At 50.2% G+C, this 26379-nt stretch overlaps 1 protein-coding gene across 1 annotated transcript in view; it reads left to right on the top strand.

Moving 5' to 3' along the window:
* Window positions 1-26379, top strand: part of PACS1 (phosphofurin acidic cluster sorting protein 1) — an 86832-nt gene that overhangs the window by 29555 nt on the left and 30898 nt on the right. The window contains exons 2-12 of the mRNA XM_015419634.1: window positions 540-627; window positions 2211-2300; window positions 5489-5614; window positions 7082-7226; window positions 12287-12378; window positions 13019-13099; window positions 15205-15264; window positions 16175-16335; window positions 19407-19500; window positions 22079-22159; window positions 22262-22377. Of these exons, the coding sequence (XP_015275120.1) occupies window positions 540-627; window positions 2211-2300; window positions 5489-5614; window positions 7082-7226; window positions 12287-12378; window positions 13019-13099; window positions 15205-15264; window positions 16175-16335; window positions 19407-19500; window positions 22079-22159; window positions 22262-22377 (1134 nt within the window). The remainder of the gene's footprint in view (window positions 1-539; window positions 628-2210; window positions 2301-5488; window positions 5615-7081; window positions 7227-12286; window positions 12379-13018; window positions 13100-15204; window positions 15265-16174; window positions 16336-19406; window positions 19501-22078; window positions 22160-22261; window positions 22378-26379) is intronic.

The following is a 26379-nucleotide window of genomic DNA, read 5'->3' on the forward strand; positions in this document are numbered from 1 at the left end:
GGGGGGGGCTTTTGCTTTTCGATCTACAGACTGTATCACATTTAGGGTCTTTAGCCTATTTGGAACTGGAATGCTTTCCGGTAAACAAAGTATCTATTTATTTTAATTTGAAACGAAAGCTTCCTCTCCTGGCTCATGACGCCTGAACAATCCGTGTTCTGTCCCGCTTACGCACTTGGAAGTTTCGACAGCCTTTGTCATTCTTATTTCCCCGTGTGCCAAATGGACTGAGATCGGAGTCTTCACGCCAGGTGAATCAGAAATACATTAGCCTCTTCCCACCCCAAAGTGCAGTTTGTGTTGCAAAAGGCTGGAAGACTTAGCTGTTACTGGAAAGAGGACTTGCTCAGTAGAAGCAGCCATTTAATCAGCCTTCCTCACCAATCTGCTGTGTAGTCCAAAAGGAACAGTTTGCCTTCTCATTGAAAAAGCAGCCGGGCCAATGTAACTGTGGAATGGTTTGTTTCTTAACTTTTGCTCTAGGGGTTCTTAATTTGTAACCGACCGGTATTTCTCTCTCTTTCTCTGTCTCTGCAAAGGTTGTTCAGTTTGACCTTGAAAAAGCTCATCATGCTGAAAGAGATGGATAAAGATCTGAACTCGGTGGTGATTGCAGTGAAACTTCAGGTAGGTATATTGAAGGGCAAAACTAACTGGGAAGGGAAAGTATAAATCTACAGATGAAAAGGTAAAACTCTCCCCCCCCCCCCAGTTTTTTCCCGAAGACAAGTCATATCACTCATAAAAATATATTAAATATACTGAGTATATAAACACATACAACACTTCAAGAAAATGTAATATGCATCATAAAGTCTCACAAACCACAGAATGATAATTCTTGAAAGAAACACTATCCTAAATAGTCCACAAGCACAAGCCCTCCAAGTATTTGTCCAGTATTTTTTTCTATGGACTCTTACTGCCCTTGGGAGGGCTTGTGCTTGCAGACTATTTAGGATAGTGTTCCTTTCAATAATTATCATTCTGTGGTTTGTGAGACTTTACAATGTATATTACATTTTCTTGAAGTGTTGTATGTGTTTATCTATTCAGTGCATTTAATATATTTCTATGAACAGTATTACTTGGCTTTGAAAAAACAATTGGGGGGGGAGAGTTTACTTTTTCGTTTGTAGGTATATTGAAGGAGCAAGCAGGTTTCAAGGTATATATGGGTATCTGGCAATCCGCAAGGCTTGCCAACCCCGTACAAAATCTGGGGATTCAAATCCCCCCCCCCACCATTCTTCCTCATTAAATATTGGGCTCCATAATCCTCAGCTCTGGTCTTGGTCCAGAGGCTCCAGAATTATGTTCTCCATTGGAAAAACAGACTACCGTGACGAGGACCATCATATTTCCCTTGCAGTGTTTAAATGAGAAACCAGATGACTCAGTTGAAGAGGATGGGTTAGCAGAGAGAGTACTCTGCACATGGGGAGAGATGGAACGGGAATCCCGCAGGGGCTGGGAGTCCGGGGAAATTGACCTTTCCCCAAGGAATGTGCAAAGCAGTGTTTCCTCTAAGCTAAGTTAGTGTGAGCTAAGCACAGTTTTTTAGCCTCCAGCTCACACATTTTTGTCTTAGCGCAGGAAGGGATGGCTCCAGAGCAAACTAATTTATGCAGCAGCCAAATCGCTCGCTCACAACTTTAATGCCAGTAGCTCACAAAGCAGAACTTTTGCTCACAAGAGTCCACAGCTAGAGGGAGCATCGGTGCAAAGTGCCTGTCTCGGAGCCTTGGTCTCCAGCTGACATAAAGAACAGCCTTGTTGACTGGGGTTTGTAAGTCTGAATGTTAGAGCTAGTGTTGCCAGCCTCCAGGTCTCCAGACTACAACTGATCTCCAAACTGCAGAAAATGCCTCTGAAGGGTGTTCTGTATGGCATTATACCCCCATGAGGGTCCCTCCCCTCCCCAGATACTATCCTCCACAGGCTTCACCTCCAACTCTCCAGGAATTTCCCAATCCAGAGATGGCACCCCTACGTATAGCACCATGTGGTGCCTACTCTTCCTCCCCCCTTTCCTCTTATTGACTTAGAACCTTTGAAAACGGACAAAGCTCCCAAATTTAACAAACGCGTCTGTCAGTGCTACTGTGCCTCCTGCTTCTGTACGGTCGCTTTGGGGACTGAAACGCACTTTCCTTTAGTGAGCACTGAAAACTGCAGGCGAAATGTCTCTTGGTCTTTGTGAATTCCAGGGTTCAAAGAGGATCCTGCGGTCCAATGAGATTGTCTTACCCGTCAGCGGACTTGTGGAAACAGAGCTGCAGCTGACCTTCTCGTTGCAGGTAAATAAAGCTCAGCGGATCAGTAGAATATTGTTAAGTGCTTTGCAGCACGCTGTGGTTTTCAAGAGGGAGTTTCTCAGAATACAAAGCTAGGAGCTTTTTTCCAGATCAGTTTTGTCACTGAGAAGTCCGTCATCTGTATTGTGTACCTCCCCATATTATGGTCAGGATCTGTGGGGATGAATGCCAGTAGCTTCTTTGGAGCCTCCGTCCAAAGATCACTTTTGATCAAGCCTTTCTGGTAAGACGAATGTTTGGGATGTGATGGTTGATACATGAGAGCGCCTCTCGAGCAGCATTAGGCCAACCGGATAGACCTTTGGATTGCTTCTGCAACACAGCCTCTGGCGTCTGGCATCCTTTCCCCATAATCAGGTATAAGAAGAAGAAGAAGAGATGGGATTTCTACCCCACCCTTCACTCGGAGTCTCAGAGTGGCTTACAATCTCCTTTCCCTTCCTCTCCCCACAACAGACACCCTGTGAGGTAGGTGGGGCTGAGAGAGCTATTCCGAGGACTGCCCTTGAGAGAACAGCTCTGAGAGAACGGGTGACTGACTCAAGGTCACATCAGCAGCTGCAAGTGGAGGAGTGGGGAATCAAACCCGGTTCTCCCAGATTAGAGTCCACGCACTTAACCACTACACCAAACTGGGGCAGTGAATGTGTTTTGTGTGTGCTTGCCCTGAAGTGTATCTTTGGAGAGGCTTTGAATCAGGGCTGGGGTCAGCGTACCCTGAGGTGGAGCAGCTGCCAGGGCCCAGGGCTTCTCGTGGGGTCCACTGCCGCTGATCCCCACCCATGTACCTCCCCTGCCCCCCATCTGCATCCATGTTCCCGGCTGACCAGCATCTTCGAGGGAAGGCATGTTGGCAGTGCACAGTGGTGACGCTCCTGGGGGCAACTCCCAGTTCCATACACTGGCCAGTGCTGTCGGGGAAAGAGCGTGCAGGCACAATTGAGCATGGGCGGTGGGAAGGCTTGCAAGTGGGAGAGGGATGTACAGGTAGGTGGGGGGCGTGCAGGTGTAGGGATGGAAAGGAAGACATGAGGAGAGCCCTGAGGGTGGGCAGATGGAGGGGCCAGTTTGGTGTTGTGGTTAGAAGGGAGGACTCTAATCTGGGAGAACCGGGTTTCATTCCCCACTCCCACATGCAGCTGCTGGTGTGATGTTGGGTCAGTTACAAGTTCTCTCAAGAGCAGTTCTCTCAAGAGCTCTCTCAGCCCCGCCTACCTCACAGGGTGTCTGTTGTGGGGAGGGGAAGGAGATTGTAAGCCGCTCTGAGACTCCTTCAGGTAGTGAAGGGCAGGATATAAATCCAATCTCTTCTTCTTCTTCTTCTCCTCCCCCCCTCCCCTCCTACTCCTCTGCCCAGGGCCCCCCAAACCTGAAACCAGCTTTGCTTTGGGTGTCCCATTTTTCGCCTGTATTAATCTCAGGCAGCATGGCACATAAGGAAACCAGTTGACCAGCTACTGTGCCTCAGATTTCCCCAGGAAGAGGCTTAATAACTGTAAAGTGCTTGGGGATTTCTGAAGGGAAATTGCTGTGAGATTCACAAGTTTTATGCCCCTGCCTCCCTTTTCCTAGGAAGCCCTGCCATATTCTGCCAGCTGGGAGCCAAACACGGTCACAGTTTGGATCTGGGATGTGATGTTCATGTAATGTGTCGGAAGGCAGCTTTCTGTCTCATTTCCTCTTTCGGTCCCTTTTTCCCAGCGAGAGCGTTCAGTCCTTTTGCACTGCATAAATAGCCCCTTCCCGGCACCAAGGAGCTGGAAGGCCCTGGGCCTGTAGGGAACTGTAAATTGTATGCATTCTGAGCCACGTTGTTTAGTTTCACTGCTGCTCAGGGTGCGAATTGCGTCTTGAAAGTGTCTAAAATGTTTATCAAAGATGGATTTGTATGCTGCCTCCCTCCCCTCAACTGGCAAGGGCCGGCACATTTGCAAAGCCCGAGAGGGCTTAATCTCGTGCTCTTTGTTTTAACTGGGAGCTTCTTCCAGAGCAGTTCACCCAGTGCCTCCTACTGGACCAGTCATGCGGGGGGGACGGAACGGGGACAAGCTTTTGAGCTGTACAGTCATCGGGTCCATTTTGGATCCTGCCCCTTTGTCTTCAGCGTGAATGCAACAGTTGCGCTTGTCACTTTCCCCCCTGACACAACGTGAAAGCAAGCAACTAAACAGCGACGGGATCTTCTCTCACCCTCTCCACAACTTCAAAAGTTTCCTGTCGCAGTGCCATTTAAAGCGCTTAGGGCTCTTTAGCTTAGAGAAAAGACGACTGAGGGGTGACATGATTGAGGTTTATAAGATTATGCATGGGAAAGAGCAGGTAGAGAAAGAGGTACTTTTTCCCTTTCTCACAATTCAAGAACTCGTGGGCACTCAATGAAATTGCTGAGTGGTCGGGTTAGAACTGATAAAAGGAAGTACTTCTTCACCCAAAGAGTGACTCACACATGGAATTCACTGCCACAGGAAGTGGTAGCGGCTACAAGCATGGATGGCTTCAAAAGGGAATTAGATAGGCATATGGAGCAGAGGACCACCAGTGGCTATTAGCCACAAGGTATAGCTAGGGGCTCTGGGGCAAGTGATGCTCTGTCTTCTTGGTGCTTGGGGGGGGGTGTCAACAGTGGGAGGGCTTCTAATGTCCTGGCCCCACTGCTGGACCTCCTGATGGCACTGGTATTTCTGGCCACTGTGTGACACAGAGTGTTGGACTGGATGGGCCTTTGGCCTGATCCAACATTGGCGTCTCTTATGTTCTTATGTTATGCCATAGTTTCAAGATGTGAAATGTATTGATTGTGGCACATCACGTGCACACAGTGTGTCTTGTAGCTGTCTGCAAGTGGCTTCCCACTCACTTGGGACAGCATCTTAGACCACAACAGTGTTATGTTTTGGGAGGAATTAAAGCGGTTCTCCGTGGCAGGCAGCACTGCCCTGTTCTTCACCTTCGATGGGTCTTCAGCACCCGGATAGGTACAGTTGGTTCTGAGTCATCTTTGCCTGACAAAGAGTCTGTTAGCCCTTGGAAGGTAACAACGGCAACACTGAATCGGTTTCAGTACCGGTTCCGATTCTCTTGTCTTCTTCCTTTGTTGTTGTGCTTGGCGCTTGCACGAGTTTGGACTGCTGCTTATTTTGCATTCTGCTTCCGTTGGGCTCCTCTTGCAGTACCCCCACTTCCTGAAGCGAGACGCTAACAAGCTGCAGATCATGTTGCAGCGAAGGAAACGGTACAAAAACCGGACCATCCTTGGCTACAAAACTCTCGCTGTTGGCCTTATAAACATGGCTGAGGTAAGGCAAGAAGTTCGTCTTTCTGGGAAACGTAGAGGAAGGGATGGTCACATTTCCACGTCCCCACAGAGAATCTCTCTAGGGAACCCTAAGGATGTGGATTCTGAAACACTAAGTATTTCCAAAGGGCCTCAGATAGTGAGACAAGGACACATACCCCATCTGTGGTGTTGCAAGAACCATCTTGGGGAGATATAAACTTTGGACAATGAGGTTTAGGGCATATACCTTCCAGTCTCCCGGTTCCTGGTATCCTGAGAAACCAGATGAAGGTGGTGGAATGCCTTCCCAGTTTGCACCAGTTGAGAAGTGTCCGGGGCAGTGTTCCCTCTAAGCTGAGTTAATGTGAGCTAGCTCACCGTTTTTTAGCCTCCGGCTCACACGTTTTTGTCTTAGCTGAGGAAGGATGGCTCCAGAGCAAACTTAATTTATGCCGTAGCCAAGTCGCTCGCTTACAACTTTAGTGCCAGGAGCTCACAAAGTAGAATTTTTGCTCACAAGACGCCACAGCTTAGAGGGAGTATTGGTCAGGGGCCAGTTAAACTATTTGGGAATCTCTTGTAAGTATCTATTTTGGCTCTTTCCTCCTTCCGGCCTTGGCTTGTTATAGGGCCTACTTCTCAGCAGTGATGATAGGAACACGTATTTCAGAAGGGAAATGGAGCAGCGTTGGAGATTTGTTGGAGAAACTTTGCCTGACATCGTGTGGGAGTGGGGAGGGGGCTTGTTCAGCCACCGGCAGCCAGGTGAAGGCAGCAGTAGACCAGGTGAAGGCAGGCTGGGAATTCTTCTATGGAGCGGCACTCAGCTCGGCTGCTCTTTATGCTTTCAAGCCTTCCGTCCTGTATAATGAATGTTTGCCAGCTTGTTTTATTTATTTATTTATTTATTTATTTATACTTTAGATTTCTATACCGCTCCAAACCCCGAAGGGTCTCTGAGCGGTTTACACAGTTCCAAATTATCCCTAACTAAGGCCACATGTTTACAGGGGTCGGGGCTACCTACCGGCACCCAGGTGGCAGGGCTCGCTGTTCTCGGCTTGTTCCCGGGCGGTCTTTTCAGGCGTCGGTGCTCCGATGTTCCTGCCGTCCCCAGTGTCTGGCGTGGTCTTTTTTGGTCCGGCGGCTTTCTTTCTAGGTGGGCTCCTCTAGTGCGTGGTTCGTGTCAACTTACAGCCCAGCTAACGTCCGATCCGGCTCCGCTGGGCCTGCGCATGTCACCACATCCTTCTTGGGTTTTGGTCTTGGGTTCCGGTCCCTCCCCATATTTCTTGCTTGAGAATCTTTTAGTTGACGTAGACCATCACTTGGATTGTCTCCTTACATCCTTGCCCACTCCCTAACTTGGCTCAGCAGACTTCAGGAAATATAATTTGATGCTTAATTTTTTTTTACCATTTCCCCCTTTATTTTTTGGGTGATATGGCGTGTTGTCCCTAAACCAAGCTGTCTCCCCTCCCTCCAGGTTATGCAGCATCCCAGCGAAGGAGCCCTGGTCCTTGGGCTTCACAGCAATGTGAAAGACGTCTCCGTCCCCGTTGCCGAAATCAAAATCTATTCTCTCTCCAGCCAGCCAATAGATCACGAAGGGCTTAAATCAAAGCTATCCGGTAAGTAGGTTTGCAAGTCTTGTGAACCGGCTCCTGGGTCTTGAGCAATTACAGTAACTGATATATACTGGCGACGATGTAGCCCCCGATAACAGCTGGTAAAACTAATCGTGGATGGAGCACCATGAGAGGGAGTCTCGAGTGTAGCAAGATTGACAGATGCTGACCCTGCAGCTTAAAATTAGATCTCGTGCTGAATTTCTGATTTCCTGGTGCGGTGGTTCTGCAGAACGTGGATATTTATACTGAGCCAGGGGGTGAGGATCTTTGTCTTTAGACGTCTGCCTTGATTTTTATCTGCGCGGACAAAGGGACACCATCTCGGTTCCAGATTCTAGACAAGACCCTAAAGACTGATAAATCGTTTGTCCTCGCTTTTCCCGCAAGTCATAGGCTCCGAACCGGAGCAGGGAGTGTGCTACGGTTTCGTACAGCATCTCTCGTACTCCTTTGGTGCTGAGCAAACTACAGGTGTGGATGGGGTGGGGAGGATGTGGATTGGGGATCTCTTCCGACAGTCCGTGATGTCTTACTTAACGTTTGTTCAATTTGCATAGGTTGGGGGCAGCAAAGGATATTTGGCCAAGAGGCCTTCAGGAATACAGTGACGCTTTGCTCGTCTCCTGGCCAATGTGTCCCTTTGTTCTGTGCGTTCCACTAGTCTGGGCTGCTTCATGTACTTGCAGAATGCTCTAGGGCAGTGATGGCGAACCTTTTAGAGACCGAGTGCCCAAACTGCGACCCAAAACCCACTTAATTATCGCAAAGTGCCAACACGGCAATTTAACCTGAATACTGAGGTTTTGCTTTAGAAAAAACAACTCGTACATTAACTTAAGATGATCCAGACAAAGTAAGGAAAGCAATCCCAAATGCTTTCATTTACTTAAAATTATTTGGCAGAGAATTCGACACTTTAATGATGGTCTGGGCCTGGCTGGGGCGATGGCACGCGTGCCCACAGAGAGGGCTCTGAGTACCACCTCTGGCACCCGTGCCATAGGTTCGCCACCACTGAAATAGACCAACCTTGATATGGTCCAGCAAGGACCATGACTGCAAAAAGGAATATCTGGTAGCAGGGCTTTGGGAAGATCCTTGCCTAAGAGGAGCCCTGGGCTGACTTTGTAAATGGCCGCTTCATATGTTCTTCGTATAGATACCCATGGGGCTTTTGTGTTACGAAATATGGGAAAGGCGCGGAGGGGGAGGGCAAGCTCTTCTCATTTGATTTCAGCCCTACAGGGGCAACCGGGGAGGGGGGGGGTGTTCAGTCGCTAGTCTTTAACGTGTCTTAATTTGCGGGCAGGCAACCTTAATGCTTCTTGGAGCCTGGTCCCCCAGTGTCCACCCTCTGCTGTGCCTTGTTTTGACAATCCAGCTTAATTCCTTCAAACATGACTATATTTAGCCTTCTGTCTTGGAATTCTCTGCTTTACGATACCCCGGTGGCTGCCTAGGCAATAAATCTGGTTGCTAGGGAAACTGATGGAGATGCAGGCTGCGTGCTGGATTTATCCTGATATTTGGGTTTATTACCAGCAGTGTTGTGAGTGACTGGACACAAGAGAAAGAGCTGGGAACTGAGATGAAGTCATCCATCGCTCTGGGCTCCAGCGCTCTCGCTCTGAATGTCAGGGAAAACTGTGTAGTGTTCAGCTTACCCTTTAAATCGCTTTGGGTTCTGCATTCTTTAAGGTGGCAAATCTCCGCCACAAGCAATAGGTGAAGCTTTTCTACAATTCATAGAACAAACCCACACGGAATTTTGTTTATGAATTGTGTATCCTGCCATTTTTCAAAGGGGAAACCTCAGATATGCTTAAGGTCATTCCTTTTGCTTTATGTCCGAGCAGGGATTTGAACCAGTAGCTTGCCTTTATACCAGGTCGGGTTATTAGCCCATCTAGTATTGGCTGCTCTGACCAGCAGCAAACGCCCTGCCAACCTGTCATCTTAAACTAGAGATGCTGAGATTGAACTGGGAATGTTCCTCATAACAAGCATGAGCCGGTTTGGTGTAGTGGTTAAGTGCGCGGACTCCTCCTCCACTTGCACCTACTGGATGACCTTGGGCAAGCCGTAGTTCTGGCACAGCTGTTCTTGAAAAAGAGCAATTTCTGTCAGAGCTCTCTCAGCCCCCCCTACCTCACAAGGGTGTCTGTTGTGGGGAGGGGAAGGGAAGGGAAAGGAGTTCGTAAGCCGCCCTGAGACTCCTTTGGGTAGTGAAGGACAGGGTATAAATCCAATCTCTTCTTCTTCTCTACCACTGAATCCAGACTAGAGATGTAAAATTTCCGGAAATTTTGAAGCTCGGAAAAAAACCCGTTTTCCCCCCAGTTTTTTTCGGGGGGAAACGGAAATTTTCAAAAAAATTGGAAAAAATGCTACATGAGCATTTCTTTTGTCTTTTCTAGATTGAAAGTCATTCTGTTACTTTAGGAACATAAAATATGACTATGGACATTTTTAATTCGCATGAAATTATCACAACTATCATATTAAAAATATAGTGTATCCAAACAATTATTACAAACGGAACACCCACCCACATGCAAAAACAAAACTGAAACCTTTTTTTATTTTCTTGTGGCAATAGCACCTCCCAAAGGAAGAAATGCATCTTGTTTTTGCATTGGAGAGTTCAGTTTGTAACCTAGGACTTGCTTGGCCTCAGTGCACAAAAATTAGATCAATCTGATACCATACATATTTTTTAGAAATGATTTGGAAAATATTTGAACACCTTGTCTTAAAATATTTTATTCATCATGTTAAAATAAAACGTTCCATAATCATTTTCTTTTCTTTTTTCAATTTTTTTTTTAAATTTTTCAATTTTTGGGGAAAAAACAAAAAAGGCTTCCGGAAAAAAAACGGGAAAACCCCGTTTCCCCCCCCCCCCGAATTCTTCCGTTTTTTTTCCGGGCCTTCACATCTCTAATCCAGACCTTTCTCTCCTCCTTCCAACCCGGTCTAAGTCCAGCATTCTGTTCCCTGTATCTCATGGGAGTTCATTTGTGGTCCCCAGTCCTGAGTACAACGATGACAAACCTGTCTCAGGTGGAGCATGTTTGCGTCAAGACCTTTTCCCTTGCCTGTGACACATTCCTCCTTTCCTTCCCCAAGGTCATTGGGAAAAAAGAGAAAATGTCCCAGCACTGCTCCCTGAGAAACTCCATTCGCTGCTAATTTGGAAAAGGGTACCTCTGAGTGTCCTTAGAGGCCACATTAGCGTAGTGCTTAGCATGTTGTCAAACTGGGAAAACCTAGGCTCCAAGGCCCCATTAAGCCGACAAGCTCACGAGGTGAAGGAAAAATGCGTGTCGCTCTGAGCTCCTCGGAGGGAAGGCGGGATAACCAAAATGTAGTCGCGTCTTAATAGTAATCCAGCTGGTGTCCGTGTGAATAATGAAAGGGCTGCCCACAGATGGGGGTGGGGTATTGACATACTGTGGAGACCCCTTGAGCGTGTGGCGAAATATGTCTTTGTAAATTGACCAGATGGGAAAACCATTCTGACGGTTGAAAAAGGATGTCATGCTAAGAGTACGTGAGCCTCAGTTAAAGGGCAACGGTGGGGCGATTCGGCCTGCTCAAGCCCCCTGAGAGTTTACACAATCCCGGATCAGGGAGATCTGGTGGCATGGGATTTCCAAGTTGGTCCCCCTCCCCGGTTACTTGTGAGACCCGAATTGTTAATAAAAACGTTGTGCTGACCTCATCTCCTCCTCCTCCTGCCTTTGTAGCATATGGTTCTGTCTTACTAAGTCTTCCAAGATTCGAACTCCCGGCACTGAAATCAGATTCCGAGGCCTGGTTTAAGCCTTATTGACGGCCAGGACCCATGCTCCCTCTAAGCTGTGGAGTCTTTGTGAGCAACTGGCATTAAAGTTGTGAGCGAGCGATTTGGCTGCTGCATAGATTAGTTTGCTCTAGAGCCATCCTTCCTGAGCCGAGACAAAAATGTGTAAGCTGGAGGCTAAAAAACTGTGAGCTACCTCACACTAACTCAGCTTAAGAGGGAACACTGGCCAGGACTATGGCCAGGACAAATTTTTCAAGCCCTCGTTCCCAGAATATGCCCGGAGAGAGGGCTAGAATTTGTAAAGCTTCATCAGTTTATCCAAATTACTCGAAAGGGCCGTGGTGTTCCCTCCATAAAGAGAAGAATGATCTGCTTTTTTTGCCAAGCTCATTCTAAGTTCAGACACACGGCAATTCTTCTGCCCTAACCCCATGGCTCCTTCTCTAAAATGTTATGTCTGAATCTCTGGGAGCCGATGCTGTTGAGGGCCATATCCTGAGCTTGATTAATCTTTTGGCTGATCAGACAGGGCAGCCGTGAATCTGAAATGGTGCTGGTTTTCCTTTCCCGTCCCTAGGGCTGTGTGATTCACCATCCGTCTGAATGAGAAGTGTCAAATTTGACAGTGCCCAGGGCGGGCTGTGCAGATGCAGTGATTTTCGTGGCTAGTTAAGCTGGTTGGTCAGACTTGAATTGGCTATTGGGTTGGAGATTAAACACAGACTGGATCCCGCTGGGTTGCTTCCTTCCTTCCCCTGCATGGGCGGGGAAGGCCGTGTTCTTCACTTACAGTTCAGAATGGCTGGCGTTATATAAGATATTTGACAAGAGCGAGAGTCTCTCTCTGGGACAGCATGAATGGAAAAGACAATTGCTGGTGTTCCCGACCAGTCAAACATACAAAAGCATTCGTGGATATGTTTCAAGGGAGCCTTTTAGAGACCCAGAATAGGACTCCTAGAACCGATTTTCGTAACCTATAGCATCCTTACACATGCAGTAAGACTACAACTGGAACACGTGACCAAGGAGATGAGTATTCTTCTTTTGAAGCTAACTTAGCTGCTTTCCCACAAGTCTGCTGAGGGCTTGCCTCCTCCTCCTCCTTTACCGTAAATTTGTCCCAAGGGAGAACCTTTTACAGTAAGCCAGTCTGTCTCTGGTTTATCATATCTAAGTGCAGTCACTTTTTTGGCCGCAAACTGACCGTGTTGATTTCTGGTAATTCTTTTGGACTTGAACTGTCTTCTAGATCGGTCTCCTGACATTGATAACTATTCTGAGGAAGAGGAAGAGAGCTTCTCCTCTGAACAAGAAGGCAGCGATGACCCCTTGCACGGACAGGTCAGCGTCTCCTTTTGTTTGCTCTTCCCTCTTCTCTGGGGTCCTACCGTGGGTCGGCCAACAGGGTGACTTGCAAAGGAATGTCCTTGTTACGTGGCCATCGATGGACACACGAGAGCCCTTAAACACCTGCTCCTTTTCTGACATAACTTCTAAATTATATTAAAAGCCTTAAATCTTTTCCTAATTTTTGTTCGGAGCTGAATAACAATGGGTATGGATGAGTTAGGCTGGAAATATGTGTTAGGGCGGAAAGATGAAAGCTCAAAATAGTTGTTCAGCAGATCCAGCTTGAAGCCATTTAAAAAGGCAAAGGATAAGAGAGGTGGAAGCGTGGCATTTGAACCACTCTGAAGACTGAAGTCCACAGATCTGAGAAGGGTTAGCTCGAGGACAGGAGAGGCAGTCTCTTTCCCGGTTCACACTACGTATAAAGTTACCTGAGGCAAAGAGGGCTCCTTGCTAGCACTGTCCGTTCCTTGCTGCTGGTGAGGATAATCCATCGCAGCCCTCCTTGGTCCAGAGCAGTCCTGTGCTCAGGTCAAGGGCTGAAACCTTGACTGTTTCTGGAGGATCCTGTCCACGACCCTGGTGTCGAGCCCCGCCTGCATTCTGGGTTTTCTCCTCCTCCTCTCCGCAGGACCTGTTCTACGAAGAGGAAGACCTTAGGAAGGTGAAAAAGACGAGGAGGAAACTGACCTCGACTTCCGCAATTACTCGGGTGAGTGGCGGTAACCGACAGGCTTGTCCAGCAAGGCGTTTGGGGCCTGTCACTCCTCTGCCGCTGCCTGTTTCATCTCAGTGATTGAGAGGGTCTCACTGTAGCCGAGGCCCCGTGTGTGTGTGATGCCAGGTCACGGAGACGGAGGGAACGACTCCCAGGCTGGGGAGCAGAGCAGATGACGTACCTGCTGCTGGGCTCCACTGTGGCTGCAGCATGTTTAAGATGTTGCCGCTCCTGTTCCTCTGTTTAAATGCCACCCTGCTCGGAGCAGCCCCGTTGCTCCCCCAAGCTCCTGCCAGCTGCAGTCAGCCCGCAATCGCTGCAGCGCCAGGTAAACAGTCGCCAGCCCTCCTTTGGTGCTGCCCGTTGCTGGCGCTCTGCCAAAGGTCTATGACGGAGCGTGGCCTTACTTGGTCAACCACGACACCCATAAAGGCCTAGTCAGCAGCTGTATTCACGGGAGGGTCACTTTGAGCATAGGACGGAAATCAGTTTCCCCACGTCCAAGTCCCAGAGTGTCGGCTGCCCACAAGTCCATCGCCACACAGCTTCTAGGCTAGCAGCTGAAGGGCCAACTGGAGAGCCAGTTTGGTGTAGCGATTAGGAGCGCAGACTCTAATCTGGGAGAACCGGGTTTGATTCCCCACTCCTTCCCATGCAGCTGCTGGTGTGACTTTGGGTCAGTCACAAGTTGTCTCAGAGCTATTCTATCAAGAGCAGTCCTCAAAAGAGCTCTCTCAGCCCCACCTTCCTCACAGGGTTTCTGTGGGGGAGGGGAAGGGGAAGGAGATTGTAAGCCGCTCTGAGACTCCTTCAGGGAGTGAAGGGCGGGGTATAAATTCAGTCTTTTATTTATCTACTTGCAATTTCTTGCTTTCGAACTGCTAGGTTGGCAGGAGCTGGAACTAGAGACGGGAGCTCACTCCGTCATGCGGCACACTCGGGTCTCGAACTGCTGAACTACCGACCTTCCACAGCCTGCAGTTCAGCGTCTTAACCACTTGAGCCACTGCAGCTCTGATCTCTGGCCTACCTCTTCATAAAAAAAACAACACCTCATAAGCACTCTTTTTATGTCCCACCGCCACTCGGTGGTTTGTACCCATTTAACACATCTTTGAAAACGAGCCTTTAGAGGTTTATAAAATTATGCATGTGGTGGAGAGGGTTGAGACAGAGAAATTTTTCTCCCTGTCCCAAAATACTAGAACTCGAGGGCATCCGATGAAGCTGATGGGCAGTAGGTTCACAGCGGACAAAAGGAAATACCGCTTTACGCAGAGAGTAATAAAAATGTGGAATTTGCTGCCAGAGGATGCAGTGGGAATAAACAGCTTTAAAAGGGGATTGGATAGATTTATAGAGGAGAAGTCTATCAATGGCTACTAGCCACAGTGACTGAGGGGAACCTCTACATTCAAAGGCACTAAGCCTCTGTATCCAAGAGCCAGGAGAGACAACCTCAGGGGAAGGCCTCGGCCTCCCTGCCCTGCTGTTGGCCCTCCAGAGGAAATGATTGGCTGCCGTGTGAGGCGGGATGCTGGACTCGATGGACCACTGGTCTTCTTTTGTTCTTACGTTAAGTGCTAACGTCTTACACTGCCTTCATGAAATATGCACATTCTTCTAGCCGAACTGTTGAGAGCAGCACTCTTTTTAGGTCTGCAAGCTAAGCAGGGTTCCCCTGGGCCGATTATCGGAAGGGAAGGCTTGAGTAATGCGGAGGTTCTGCAGAGGCAGCCGTTTGGGTGCCGTGCTGCAGGGTTGTTTTCTCCCCCCCCCCCCCCCCCCCTTCAGTGCTATCTCCGTGAGCTCGTCTGTGCCCCGTGCTCCTCGTGTTCAGCTGCACATGGCATGCTGTACTGGCAAATCTGCTTCAATTACTTCTGCCGTCTACCATGACAAGGATGATAAGTTGGGAGGAAGTTTTGCATTCCCGTCTGTCCAGCAGGATTTCAATTAGGCTCTTCAGCGTCTGTCGCCCTCCCTCGCCTCAGCATTTCGTCTTGGCGCGCCATACCTGCAGGGCTCCCGCTCGCGTCTGTCCTATTCACTTGGCTGAAGCCTTTCTAACAAAGTAAATGGCGCCTCTTTTTTCACAGCAGCCAAATATTAAGCAGAAGTTTGTGGCTCTGTTGAAGAGGTTCAAAGTGTCAGACGAGGTAGGTATGATAATACTACTCGCCTCGGTTCCAGTGAACGAGATGCCTGCTTATTTTGTGACAGTGCTGGCCTAATAAATGCGTGCTGCGTGACCATTTGGTGTAGTGGTTAAGTGTGCAGACTCTAATCTGGGAGGGACTGGGTTTGATTCCCCACTCCTCCACTTGCAGCTGCTGGATGACCTTGGGTCAGTCACAAGTTCTCTCAGAGCTGTTCTTGAAAAAGAGCAGTTTCTGTCAGAGCTCTCTCAGCCCCACCTCCCTCACAAGGTGACTGTTGTGGGGAGGGGAAGGGAAAGGAGTTTGTAACCTGCTCTGAGACTCCTTTGGGTATAAATCCAATCTCTTCTTTACGAAGCATAGCTGGCTGTGCTGGATCATACAGGCAGTTTTATTGTAGGTAGTTATGGGGTTGTTATCATGTGGTGGGATGGGCCAGAGCAAAGAGGGTGGGAAGGGGAGAGAGACCCAGAGCAAAGGGTGGGAAGGGGAGACGCCACCCCTCAGTTTGCAGCCAGGACTGCCCCGTTACCAGAAGCCTAGGGATTAGTTTGTGGCTGCAAGCAGGCAAAGTATGGCCTATAGCCTGATTGATAAGAATGTGTCTGTTCTCATCTTCAACAAAAACATCAGAGGCAATATGGACTTCTGCAGCTATGGGGTTATCGGCCGCCACTGGCATTTTCCAGGTGGAGCTAAGCTTGGCTGACCTGGTAACGATGGGGGACAATGGACGTGGCTGCTTGGCAAACTGGGCCCAGTCCCAAAGGCCCCACAGCTCACGTCCAGCTGCATGAAATATAAGCAACGAGCAACGTCTGTCTAAGCAATAAAGGGTGCAGACGGGAAGCCGGGTGTCCGGGGAGGCCGGGGCTCTGAGCATCCTGATTGCGAAGCCTTCTTCAAACAGGTTGGCTTTGGTTTGGAGCATGTTTCCAGGGAGCAGATCCGGGAGGTCGAGGAGGACCTGGACGAGCTTTACGACAGCCTGGAGATGTACAACCCCAGCGACAGCGGCCCCGAGATGGAGGATACGGAGAGCATCCTCAGCACGCCAAAGCCGAAGCTCAAGTAAGCGCGGGGGAGAGCGGGCGGCCCGGTCCCGGGGGAGCAGGGCTGGGAGGTCTCCCTCTCTGCAGCCAGAGGTGGCTGAAACGGGCCAGCGTGAGGAAGCTCTGAGGCCGGTGCCGTGCCTTAGATACCGAAGGATTTCGATCCCTGGGCCTCTACTGCAGCAGTGCTTCAGCCTTTGTCCAGCCAGTCCATTTCCAGGCCTTTGGGCAGCTGCACTGTGGCTTTTCCCTCGCTCCTCTGGGCTCAGCAAAAACGCACAACTGCACTTAGGGGTACAGGTTGCCGTGTTGCTGCAGGGGCTGGCCTCAGGCGAGGACAGAGAGGGCCCTGTGGGTGATGAAGTCTTCCTCCGGTTCTCGAGCCCTTCCCATCCACATTTCCTCCAGCTCACTTCTGTCACCTCGAGAGCTACAAGCTTTGTAATATAAGGCTCCAAGGTTGGCAGATTGCGAGCTCTGTGGCAGCCGTCTCTGTGAGGTTGGCGACGCGGCACGCCGTGGACCCAGCGGCGTCCATACCACTTAAGAATCATGCTTGAATGGCCGAGTTCCCAAGTGATTTTACCTTGAACCTCTGTTTATGTTCTGCCCGCCCTGCGACGCACACAGCATTGTCGTGTTTGTGTGGAATAAGCAGACCCGTGTCTAAAACACACCCCGTAAGAGCAAAGTCAAGTTTGCTGTAATAGGGGGGGGGATGGGGGGGACTTCTTCCTCTGGGCTCCGTTCCAGGGAAGCGTATTCTCTTCCCGCCACGTTCTTCCACTGTAATCGCCAACCCATCCGGGTTCCCTGCTCAGCCATCAGTTCAGCATTCCATTTCACAAACTCTTTCCATGTGTGTGTGTGTGGGGGGGGGAGGATGGAGGATAGAATGCATTAATTAGGCCAGCTTATCTCCAGATTCTGGGCCTTGCAACCCTCTCCCCGGCTCTTCTCTGCCGTCACATTTCAGCGATTAGCTTTTAAACAGAAGCTTTAATCTTTGTGTCCGGATCGTGTTACATCGCTGGCTCTCCGTGCCAAAGCCAGTCACCTCCGCTGCAGCCTGCTGAGCCATTCTAGCTCTCTCGTTCATCCTACAGATAATGGAAGCCATGCAAATCTGGCTCCTCTCCTCCCCCCTCCTACCCGACCAGGGGTGCTTCCAAAGTCGGCTGAAGGCTCGTCAGGCCAGCTGAGTGAGAAGGCTTCCTTTGGGAAGTGGTGGGGGAGCCTCGCTTTGGGTCAAGTCAGAACCGAGAGTCCATTTTGGGTCCGTAACTTTCAGGTTAGATGACCCACTGAGCTGTGCAACGAGGGGCGATTCTCCATTGTTTTACCAAGCCCATGTTGGAACTGAAATTCGCCTCTGCATTGCATACCGCTTTCACTTTCTTTGGCCATCGGATTTTATGGTATCCTCTGCATTGAATGCCGCTTTCACTTTCTTTGGCCATCGGATTTTATGGTGCCCTCTGCATTGCATGCCGCTTTCACTTCCTTTGGCCATCGGATTTTATGATACCCTCTGCATTGCATGCCGCTTTCACTTTCTTTGGCCATCAGGTTTTATGGTACCCTCTGCATTGCATGCCGCTTTCACTTTCTTTAATCATCAGGTTTTATGGTACCTTCTCCATAGATTTATGGCCGTTTGGGGGTGACTTTGCAGTCAGTGCGGTGGCGTTGTCCTGAGGTATATGAATGTGGTTTTGAACGGCACCTTTTGCTCCCAGTTGAGAAAATGTGGCGTGAACGCTAGATGCAGAATCGCCCGAGGACAACAAAAACACAAGCGAGCGCCGAACGGGCGCTTCCCACACGAGTGTTTTGCTACAGCTTCCCCCCCCCCCCAGCAGCCCGCATGATGTCATCTTCCATGTGGAAGCAGCTGTAGTCTCAGCTATATAAATTGTGGCACCCCCTTTACCCCAGAGGTGAGGAAAGGGAAGGTATGCGGGGGGGGGCAGCCCCCTCCCCTCCACATGTGTGCTCACTCTGTTGCCTGTGGAAAAAAACATTCCTTCTGCTGAAGAGGCTCCTGCTTGGCCCCAGCCACGGGGCACACCCATCAGCTTCCCCTGACAGCGCCCCTCCCGTCACCTCAGGAAACCCCCTCTGGATCCTTTTCAAATCTCAGTTCCCGGCTGGTCCTCCTAGGGATGCATCTGAGCCCGACAGAAAGCGGGTTGGAGTCACAGTAAGAAGAGTCGTGAGCAGGGTTGCCAGACTCCAGGCAGGGCGCTGGAGACCAGTGTTCCCTCTAAGCTGAGTTAGTGTGAGCTAGCTCACAGCTCTTTAGCCTCCGGCTCACGCATTTTTTGTCTCGGCTCCGGAAGGAGGGCTCCAGAGCAGACTAATTTATGCAGCAGCCCAATCGCTCGCTCACAACTTTAATGCCAGGAGCTCACAAAGTAGAATTTCGGCTCACAAGACTCCACAGCTTAGAGGGGGCGCTGCCGGAGACCTCCTGGAATTAAAGCACCTCCAGACTGTAAGGACCAGTTCCCCTGGAGAAAACGGCAGCTTTGGAGCATAGTCTCTATGGCAGTGTACTCCGCTCTTCAAAAAAACCCGAGCTCCACCCCCGGATCTCCAGGAATTTCTCAGCCTAGAGCTGGCAACCCTAAAGGGGCATACAGATGTGGGCACGTGGGCCCGATTCACCCGACTCTCGTCCTCTCTGTTCCAGGACTTCAAAGTGTACACGTTGCCCTAATTTCTTCCCTCTTTGTGCCCCCGTTTCCTCTCTTTTGAAGTGCGTTACCTGCCTTGGGAAGGATAACTCCGACCCAAACAGAAGAGCTTGTTTATCTTTTATCCGATGGAACCTGAATGGGGGGAGCTCAAAGGGCCTGCAGTTGTGCTTTTAGAAGTAAAATTTCAGCCTTTCAAAGGGAGCAGGCAGTACTGCAGGCCTCCTGTGGAAGAAAGCAGCCCATCGGCCTTGGCAGGGAGAATTGCTGCTTGGCTCCCCATTTCTCTCTCTCTCTCTCTCTCTCTGGCCCCTGCCATTAGTGTTTGCAAGAACTCCAGTCCCCTGTTTGTCCCGTTCCCCCCCCATTGTAATGTTTTCTTCCCTTCCAGGCCTTTCTTTGAAGGAATGTCGCAGTCCAGCTCCCAGACTGAAATCGGAAGCCTTAACAGCAAAGGGAGCCTCAGCAAAGACGCCACCAGCCCGGTAAGTAGCACAGAGGAGAGCCTGTCCCCCGGAACGAGCCAGAAGCATCCAGCTTTGGGTTCGGTTGTGGGCTATGCAGTGCCCCCTATCTCAGTATGTGTTTTTATTGAGTTATTTTATATATGAATTTAAAAGTTGGTTTTCACGTTTTAATGGTTTCGTGTTCGCTGCCTTGGGGGACCCTAATCAGGTGGAAAGGGTGGCATTAAAATGTTTTAAAGAAATAAATTGCTATAATTAAAGTGCCGTCAAATTAGAGGTGACTTCTGGTGACCTCTGCTGGGTTTTCAAGGCAAGAGATGAGCAGAGATGGTTTGCCTTTGCCTTACTCTTCATAGCAACCCCAGTCTTCCTCTGTGGTCTCCCATCCCAAGTCCTGACCAGGACTGATCCTGCTTAACTCCCAAACTCTGATAAGCCTGGGCTATTCAGGCTGCCTCTGTCAGTCTGGTGTCGTGGTTAAGTGCGCGGACTCTAATCTGGGAGAACCAGGTTTGATTCCCCACTCCTCCACTTGCAGCTGCTGGATGACCTCGGGCAAGCCATGGTTCTGACAAGAGCTGTCCTTGAAAGGGTAGTTCTGGAAAGAGCTCTCTCAGCCCCACCTACCTCACAGGATGTCTGTTGTGGGTAGAGGAAGGGAAGGGAGCTTGTAAGCCGCTCTGAGACTCCTTTGGGTAGTGAAGGACGGGGTATAAATCCAATGTCTTCTCTTCTTCTTCTTCTTCTTCTATGTTAATAATACTTGCCACCTTCTTGCTGTGTGCCTGCAGACTGTCATGTCAACTTTAGCTACCTCTACTTACTGTCTTGGGACTCTCTCAGCCCCCTGTCCCTCACAAAGGTGCCTGTTGTGGGGAGAGGAAGGGAAGGCGATTGTAAGCTGCTTTGAGACTCCTTACGGTAGAGAAAAGCGGGGAATAAAAACCTTCTCTTCTTCTTGCAGTGCAGTTTTTATTCTTGTGTTCTCACAGTGCTGTTGTTAGCCCAAAACAGTTTTAACACGGCCCTGGGCTCCTCGTGCCTCCAGAAATATTTCCACTGGTTTCTTTAAATGGTTGGGCTTGGGGGTAAGCGAGGAATATGCATTTTGGGCTTTGTAGATAACGTTCATTGCTCATAGTTGATTGTGTTGTGAAAACCATAATAAAGAAAAGCGGAGCTGTGGTGGCTCAAGTGGTTAAGACGCTGAACTGCAGGCTGTGGAAGGTCAGTAGTTCAGCAGTTCGAGACCCGAGTGTGCCGCAAGACGGAGTGAGCTCTCGTCTCTAGTTCCAGCTCCTGCCAACCTAGCAGTTCGAAAGCAAGAAATTGCAAGTAGATAAAGAGGTACCACTTCGGTGGGAAGGTAACAGCGTTCCGTGCACCTTGGTGTTTAGTCATGCCGGCCACATGACCACGGAAACGTCTTCGGACAGCGCTGGCTCTTCGGCTTTGAAACGGAGATGAGCACCGCAACCCTAGAGTCGGATTCGACTGGCTTTCGAGCAAGGGAAACCTTTACCTTTACCTTTAACAAGAAAAGCACTACAAAATTGGGAAAAGTTGCTCCCACCACCGGAGACCCCTTTGAAGGGTCCCTTCAGCGCCTTCTTCACCAGCTCAGCCCCTGAGGGTCAGGAACGTGTTTGTGTTTTGGGAAATTCATTTGATTAGATATTTTTTTTAATCGCCACTCACCCGAAGGGTCTCATGGCAACCTACAGTATTAAAGCCAATAAGGTAAAAACAACATAAACAAATAACAAATTTAAAATGTTAACATTATAATATTAAAATACGTGGCTATCACCATACCCAGGGCTTTTTTTGTAGAAAAAGCCCAGCAGGAACTCATTAGCATAATAGGTCACACCCAACAGCAGAAATTCATTTGCTTATTAGGACACACCCCTTACAGCACAGCTCATTAGCATATTAGGCTACACACCCCATGTTTGCAGAAGTGTGGTCATCCAGACACACTCACCTTTTGCTTCTTATTCTGTTTACCTTGTTTGTTGTCAAAACCCAGGGCTTTTTTATAGTAGGAACTCCTTTGCATGTTAGGCCACACACCCCTAATGTAGCCAATCCTAATGCGTTTCTGCTGTTGGGTGTGGCCTATTATGCTAATGAGTTCCTGCTGGGTGTGGCCAACTCGGGAGCCAGGCGTTCCTGCCCCAAAATAGCCCTGACCATACCACTGTTAAAACACCCCAGACATGTGGTTACCCTCCAGAGGCCAACCTAAGTAATTCAGCTCTGCATGCCCTGCAGAGACTAAGCAAGTCCAGCAGGGCCTGGGTGTCATCCAAGAGTGCATTCCACAGGGAAGGAACCACAACTGAGAAGCCCCTTTCCTTGGTGGCAGCTAACGGAGACACCCTGGGTTCTCCCAAGGATCTGAAGGAGGCTTTGCTTAGTAGGGGCCAGATGCTACCCTTCTCGCACGGTTGTTGTCACCAGCAGCAAACACTGATTCCCGTCTGCCTAAACAGTGTCTCTTCTAATGACTGTAAATGCGATCCTTCTGAGTCACAGCTGAGCTCCTTTCCTTTCCCTTTCCCTTTCTCTGCATGGCTGTCCACGTCTCCAGATGGAAGCCTCCATCGGGGACAAAATGAAACCCGCCCGGAATAAAAACGTCGACGACAGCCTCAACGAAGCCGATACGCTGGTAAGCCTGATCCCGCTCTCGCCGGTGGGGCGGACCTTCCGCCAGCAAAGTCGCCTGGTCATTTTCTGCCACACACCACATTAATTCTGGATGGTTCTGTAGGAAGGCAACGAACAGGATACCTTTGGAGACTCCGCTGCCACTCTGGCCATCCCAGAAAAAATCAAGACGCCCATGAAGACCAGCAAGGGGGAGCTGCAGAGCATGGCGTCGCCCAGGTAAGGCACGTCAGGTTGTGCCGGCTTGTTAACGCTGCCTGACAATAACTAACCGCTCTCCACACTGCAATAGCGATCATGAAATTTGCAAGAAAAGGAAAGCCCCCCCCCCCCCCCCAAACCAATGCCTGTGTGCATTCAAGGCTCCGTAAATATTCAGAAAATTGACCTTGGCTCTAGCATTAGAGGCTTCAGAACATAAGAACATAACAACATAAGAGATGCCAATGTTGGATCAGGCCAAAGGCCCATCCAGTCCAACACTCTGTGTCACACAGTGGCCAGAAATACCAGTGCCATCAGGAGGTCCACCAGTGGAGCCAGGACAATAGAAGCCCTCCCACTGTTGACCCCCCCAAGCACCAAGACAGAGCATCACTTGCCCCAGAGCCCCTATCTATACCTTGTGGCTAATAGCCACTGATGGACCTCTGCTCCATATGCCTATCTAATTCCCTCTTGAAGCTGTCCATGCTTGTAGCCGCCACCACTTCCTGTGCCTCTTGTTGAAGCAAAACCTGTGTACGGAGCATTCACCTGACTTGTACCCAGGAACTTGCATGTGCTGCTCACCCCCCCTCCCCCCGAAAGCTTGGGTGCCATATCACAGAGGCCCTTCCCCTGGGAAACTTCATAGTGGGGGAGGACAAATGAAGAGGTGCAGGAAAGAAGGGATGAGTAAGTGCAGTGACCGTTACTTAGGCTTCACTTTGGCGGCAGCAGAAGAAGAAGAGATTGGGTTTATACCCCGCCCTTCACTATCTGAAGGAGTCTCAGAGTGGCTTACAATCCCTTCCACTCCCCACAACAGACACCCTGTGAGGTAGGTGGGGCTGAGAGAGCTCTGACAGCAACTGCTCGTCACTTAGCAACTCTGGTAGAACTTGTGACTGGCCCAAGGTCACACCAGCAGCTGCATGAGGAGGAGTGGGGAATCAAACTTTGAGTCCGCGCTCCTAACTACTGCACCAAAGTGTAATGCACAGACTCGCTGAAGAAGAGCTGGCTTTGAGGAGCGGAGGAAGAAGATTTTACCATTCAAGGATGGGATTTCAGGCCGCAAGGGAGAACAAGCCGCTTGGACACGGCTTTCGCTTTTGCATGACTCCAGGTGGCAGGAGCTGGAGAAACAAAGGCCACGGGTGAGGTAGAACGAGGGCAAGCGAGGTGGGTTGCCAGCCTCTGGAGGTCTCCCAAAAGCACAACTCACCCCCAGAGTACAGAGATCAGTTCCCCTGGAAGAAGTGGCTGCTTTGGAGGGTGGGCTCCATGGCATTGTACCCCACTGAGGTTCCTGCCCCCCCAGGCCCCACGCACCCCCCCCGGGGCCGCCCCCCCCCCTGACTCCCACCCACCTGGTTTATTTTATTGTATTTGTCACACGCACCACAGCCTTGCCACACTGAGCCATCGCCCTGCCATGCCTGCCATAAGGACATCAGAGAAGCCAACGTTGGATCAGGCCAAGGGCCCATCCAGAGCAACACTCTGCCACACAGTGGGCAAAAATACCAGGGGCCATCAGGAGGGCCAGCAGTGGGGCCAGGACACTAGAAACCCCTCCCACTGTTGACCCCCCCCCCAAGCACCAAGAAGACAGAGCATCGCTTGCCCCAGACTGAGAGTCCCTATCTATACCTTGTGGCTAATAGCCACTGAGGGACCTCTGCTCCATATGCTTATCTAATTCCCTCTTGAAGCCGTCCATGCTTGTAGCCACCGCCACCTCCTGTGGCAGTGAATTCCACATGTTAATCATTCTTTAGCTGAAGAAGGTCTTCCGTTTATCTGTTCTAACCCGACCGCTCAGCAATTTCATGGAGTGCCCACGAGTTCTTGTATTGTGAGAGAGGGAGAAAAGGACTTCTTTCTCTACCTGCTCTGTCCCATGCATCAACTTGTAAACCTCGATCATGTCACTCCTCAGCCGTCGTTTCTCCAAGCTAAAGAGCCCCAAGCGCTTTAACCAAGTGCTCTTGCCCTCCCTCATCGTTTTTTACTCCCTTGTTGCTCCTGACACAGCCTGGGTGTGTGTGTATGTGGGTGGGTGCCCCCCGACTTATTTAAATGCCCCCTGAAGTAAGAAATTCTGGCTGCGGCCCTGCCACGGCATCTTCACACAAAGCATCCTGGTCCAGGGGAATCTCCCTCACGCAGGCCCCTCCCCTCTCTGGGGAAAAGTTCCTGCTCCCTTCAAGCCCCAGTTCACCAACTGCCCCTCTTGGGATGGAGGGATTCTGGGCTCCCTGGGGAATGAAGAAGAAGAGAAGAGATTGAATTTATACCCGAGGGTGTCTCAGAGCGGCTTACAAATTCCCTTCCCCTCCCCACAACAGGCACCCTGTGAGGTGGGTGGGGCTGAGAGAGCTCTGACAGAAACTGTTCTTTTTCAAGGACAGCTCTTATCAGAACTACGGCTTGCCCAAGGTCATCCAGCCAGGTGCAAGTGGAGGAGTGGGGAATCAAACCCGGTTCTCCCAGATTAGAGTCCACACACTTATCCACTACACCAAACTGGCTCTCTTTCCGACTGCTTTCCTTACGTCTGGAGGAAGAGGGGTGGGCGAGCTTCGAAGGGATCTCCCAGGCACTGGCTGAAGAGCGTAAGGCGGCTCCCTCTGTGCTGGCGGCGGTTTTATTGGGAAAATGCAGAAGCCCGGCTGCTTTGGTGTCTCTTCAAGCTGAACTGGGCAGCCGGGGGGAGGGGGAGGCGCCGGGAGCGACTTCCGAACCGCCAGCCTTTGCCCCGCTCCCAGTACCCGTTGCTGTTTCTCCGGACTGATCCGCTTTGACTCAAACACCTGAATGAGGCTTTGGCCCTGAAGGGAATCATTCTGCTTCATTCCCCACCCCCCCACCCACCCCTTTGGCTCTTTTGTTCTAAACCAAAATTGTGTCACATCTGCCTCTTCCCCGCAGTGCCCTGGGGAGGCTACAGATGACTCTGCATCTTAAAATGCAGAGCTTTGCCTTTCCCCGGCTCGGCTGTTGCCTCTTGCATTGGCAAAGCAGATGCTTATCGGGAAACACGTTCAGCCACAGCACCGTAGGTTGTTTGCCCAGTCCCCCCCCACACACACACACACCTTCAGTCCTAGGCCTTTTCCTCCGAATGCAGCAGTGGCAGCCCAGTGACCCACATTTTTTCACCAAGGGCAGCACGTTCTCTGCACGAACCCACCTGGTTCTGCCCTTGAGTTTCCACCTTTTGCTTAACGTCACCGATAGTAGCAGAGGTTGGGATTTGCCTTTGGGCTCCCTCAAGCCCGGTGGGGGTCTGAGAAGTGGGGGTGTCGGGGGGGTTTCCTTGTAGACGCCAAATCATCTCAGCTGACGGATGCCCCTGGGAGCTGCACTTTTGTCCTATCGTGGAATTGCAGCAAGAGACACAGGAATGTGGTGTTGCTCCCCCACCCCTTCTTTCCTCCCTTCTTTCCTCTTCTTATTCCAAATTTAGACATAATGTCAGGGAGTGCCAGATCCTGTTGCTGGAATAAGTTACGCAGGTGAAATCTTACATAGAGAGCCAGTTTGGTGTAGTGGTTAAGAACGCGGACTCTAATCTGGGAGAACCGGGTTTGATTCCCCCACTCCTCCACGTGCAGCTGCTGGCGTGACCTTGGGTCAGTCAGAAGGTCTTTCAGAGCTGTTCTCTCAAAGGGCAGTTCTCAAGAGAGCTCTCTCAGCCCCACCTACCTCACATGCAATGCTCCATCTAAGGTATGCCTTGTGAGCAAAAATTCTACTTTGTGAGCTACTGGCACTAGAGTTGTGAGCGAGCGATTTGGCTGCTGCATAAATCAGTTTGCCCTGGAGCCATCCTCCCTGAGCTAAGGCAAAAATGTGTGAGCCAGAGGCTAAAAAACTGTGAGCTAGCTCACACTAACTCGGCTTAGAGGGAACATTGCTCACAAGGGTGTCTGTTGTGGGGAGGGGAAGGGAACGGAGATTGAAAGCTGCTCTGAGACTCCTTTGGGTAGTGAAGGGCGGGGTATAAATCCA

Source organism: Gekko japonicus, unplaced genomic scaffold, assembly GCF_001447785.1.
Source record: "Gekko japonicus isolate JY-2015 unplaced genomic scaffold, Gekko_japonicus_V1.1 scaffold1188, whole genome shotgun sequence".
Classification (NCBI taxonomy): Eukaryota; Metazoa; Chordata; class Lepidosauria; order Squamata; family Gekkonidae; genus Gekko; species Gekko japonicus.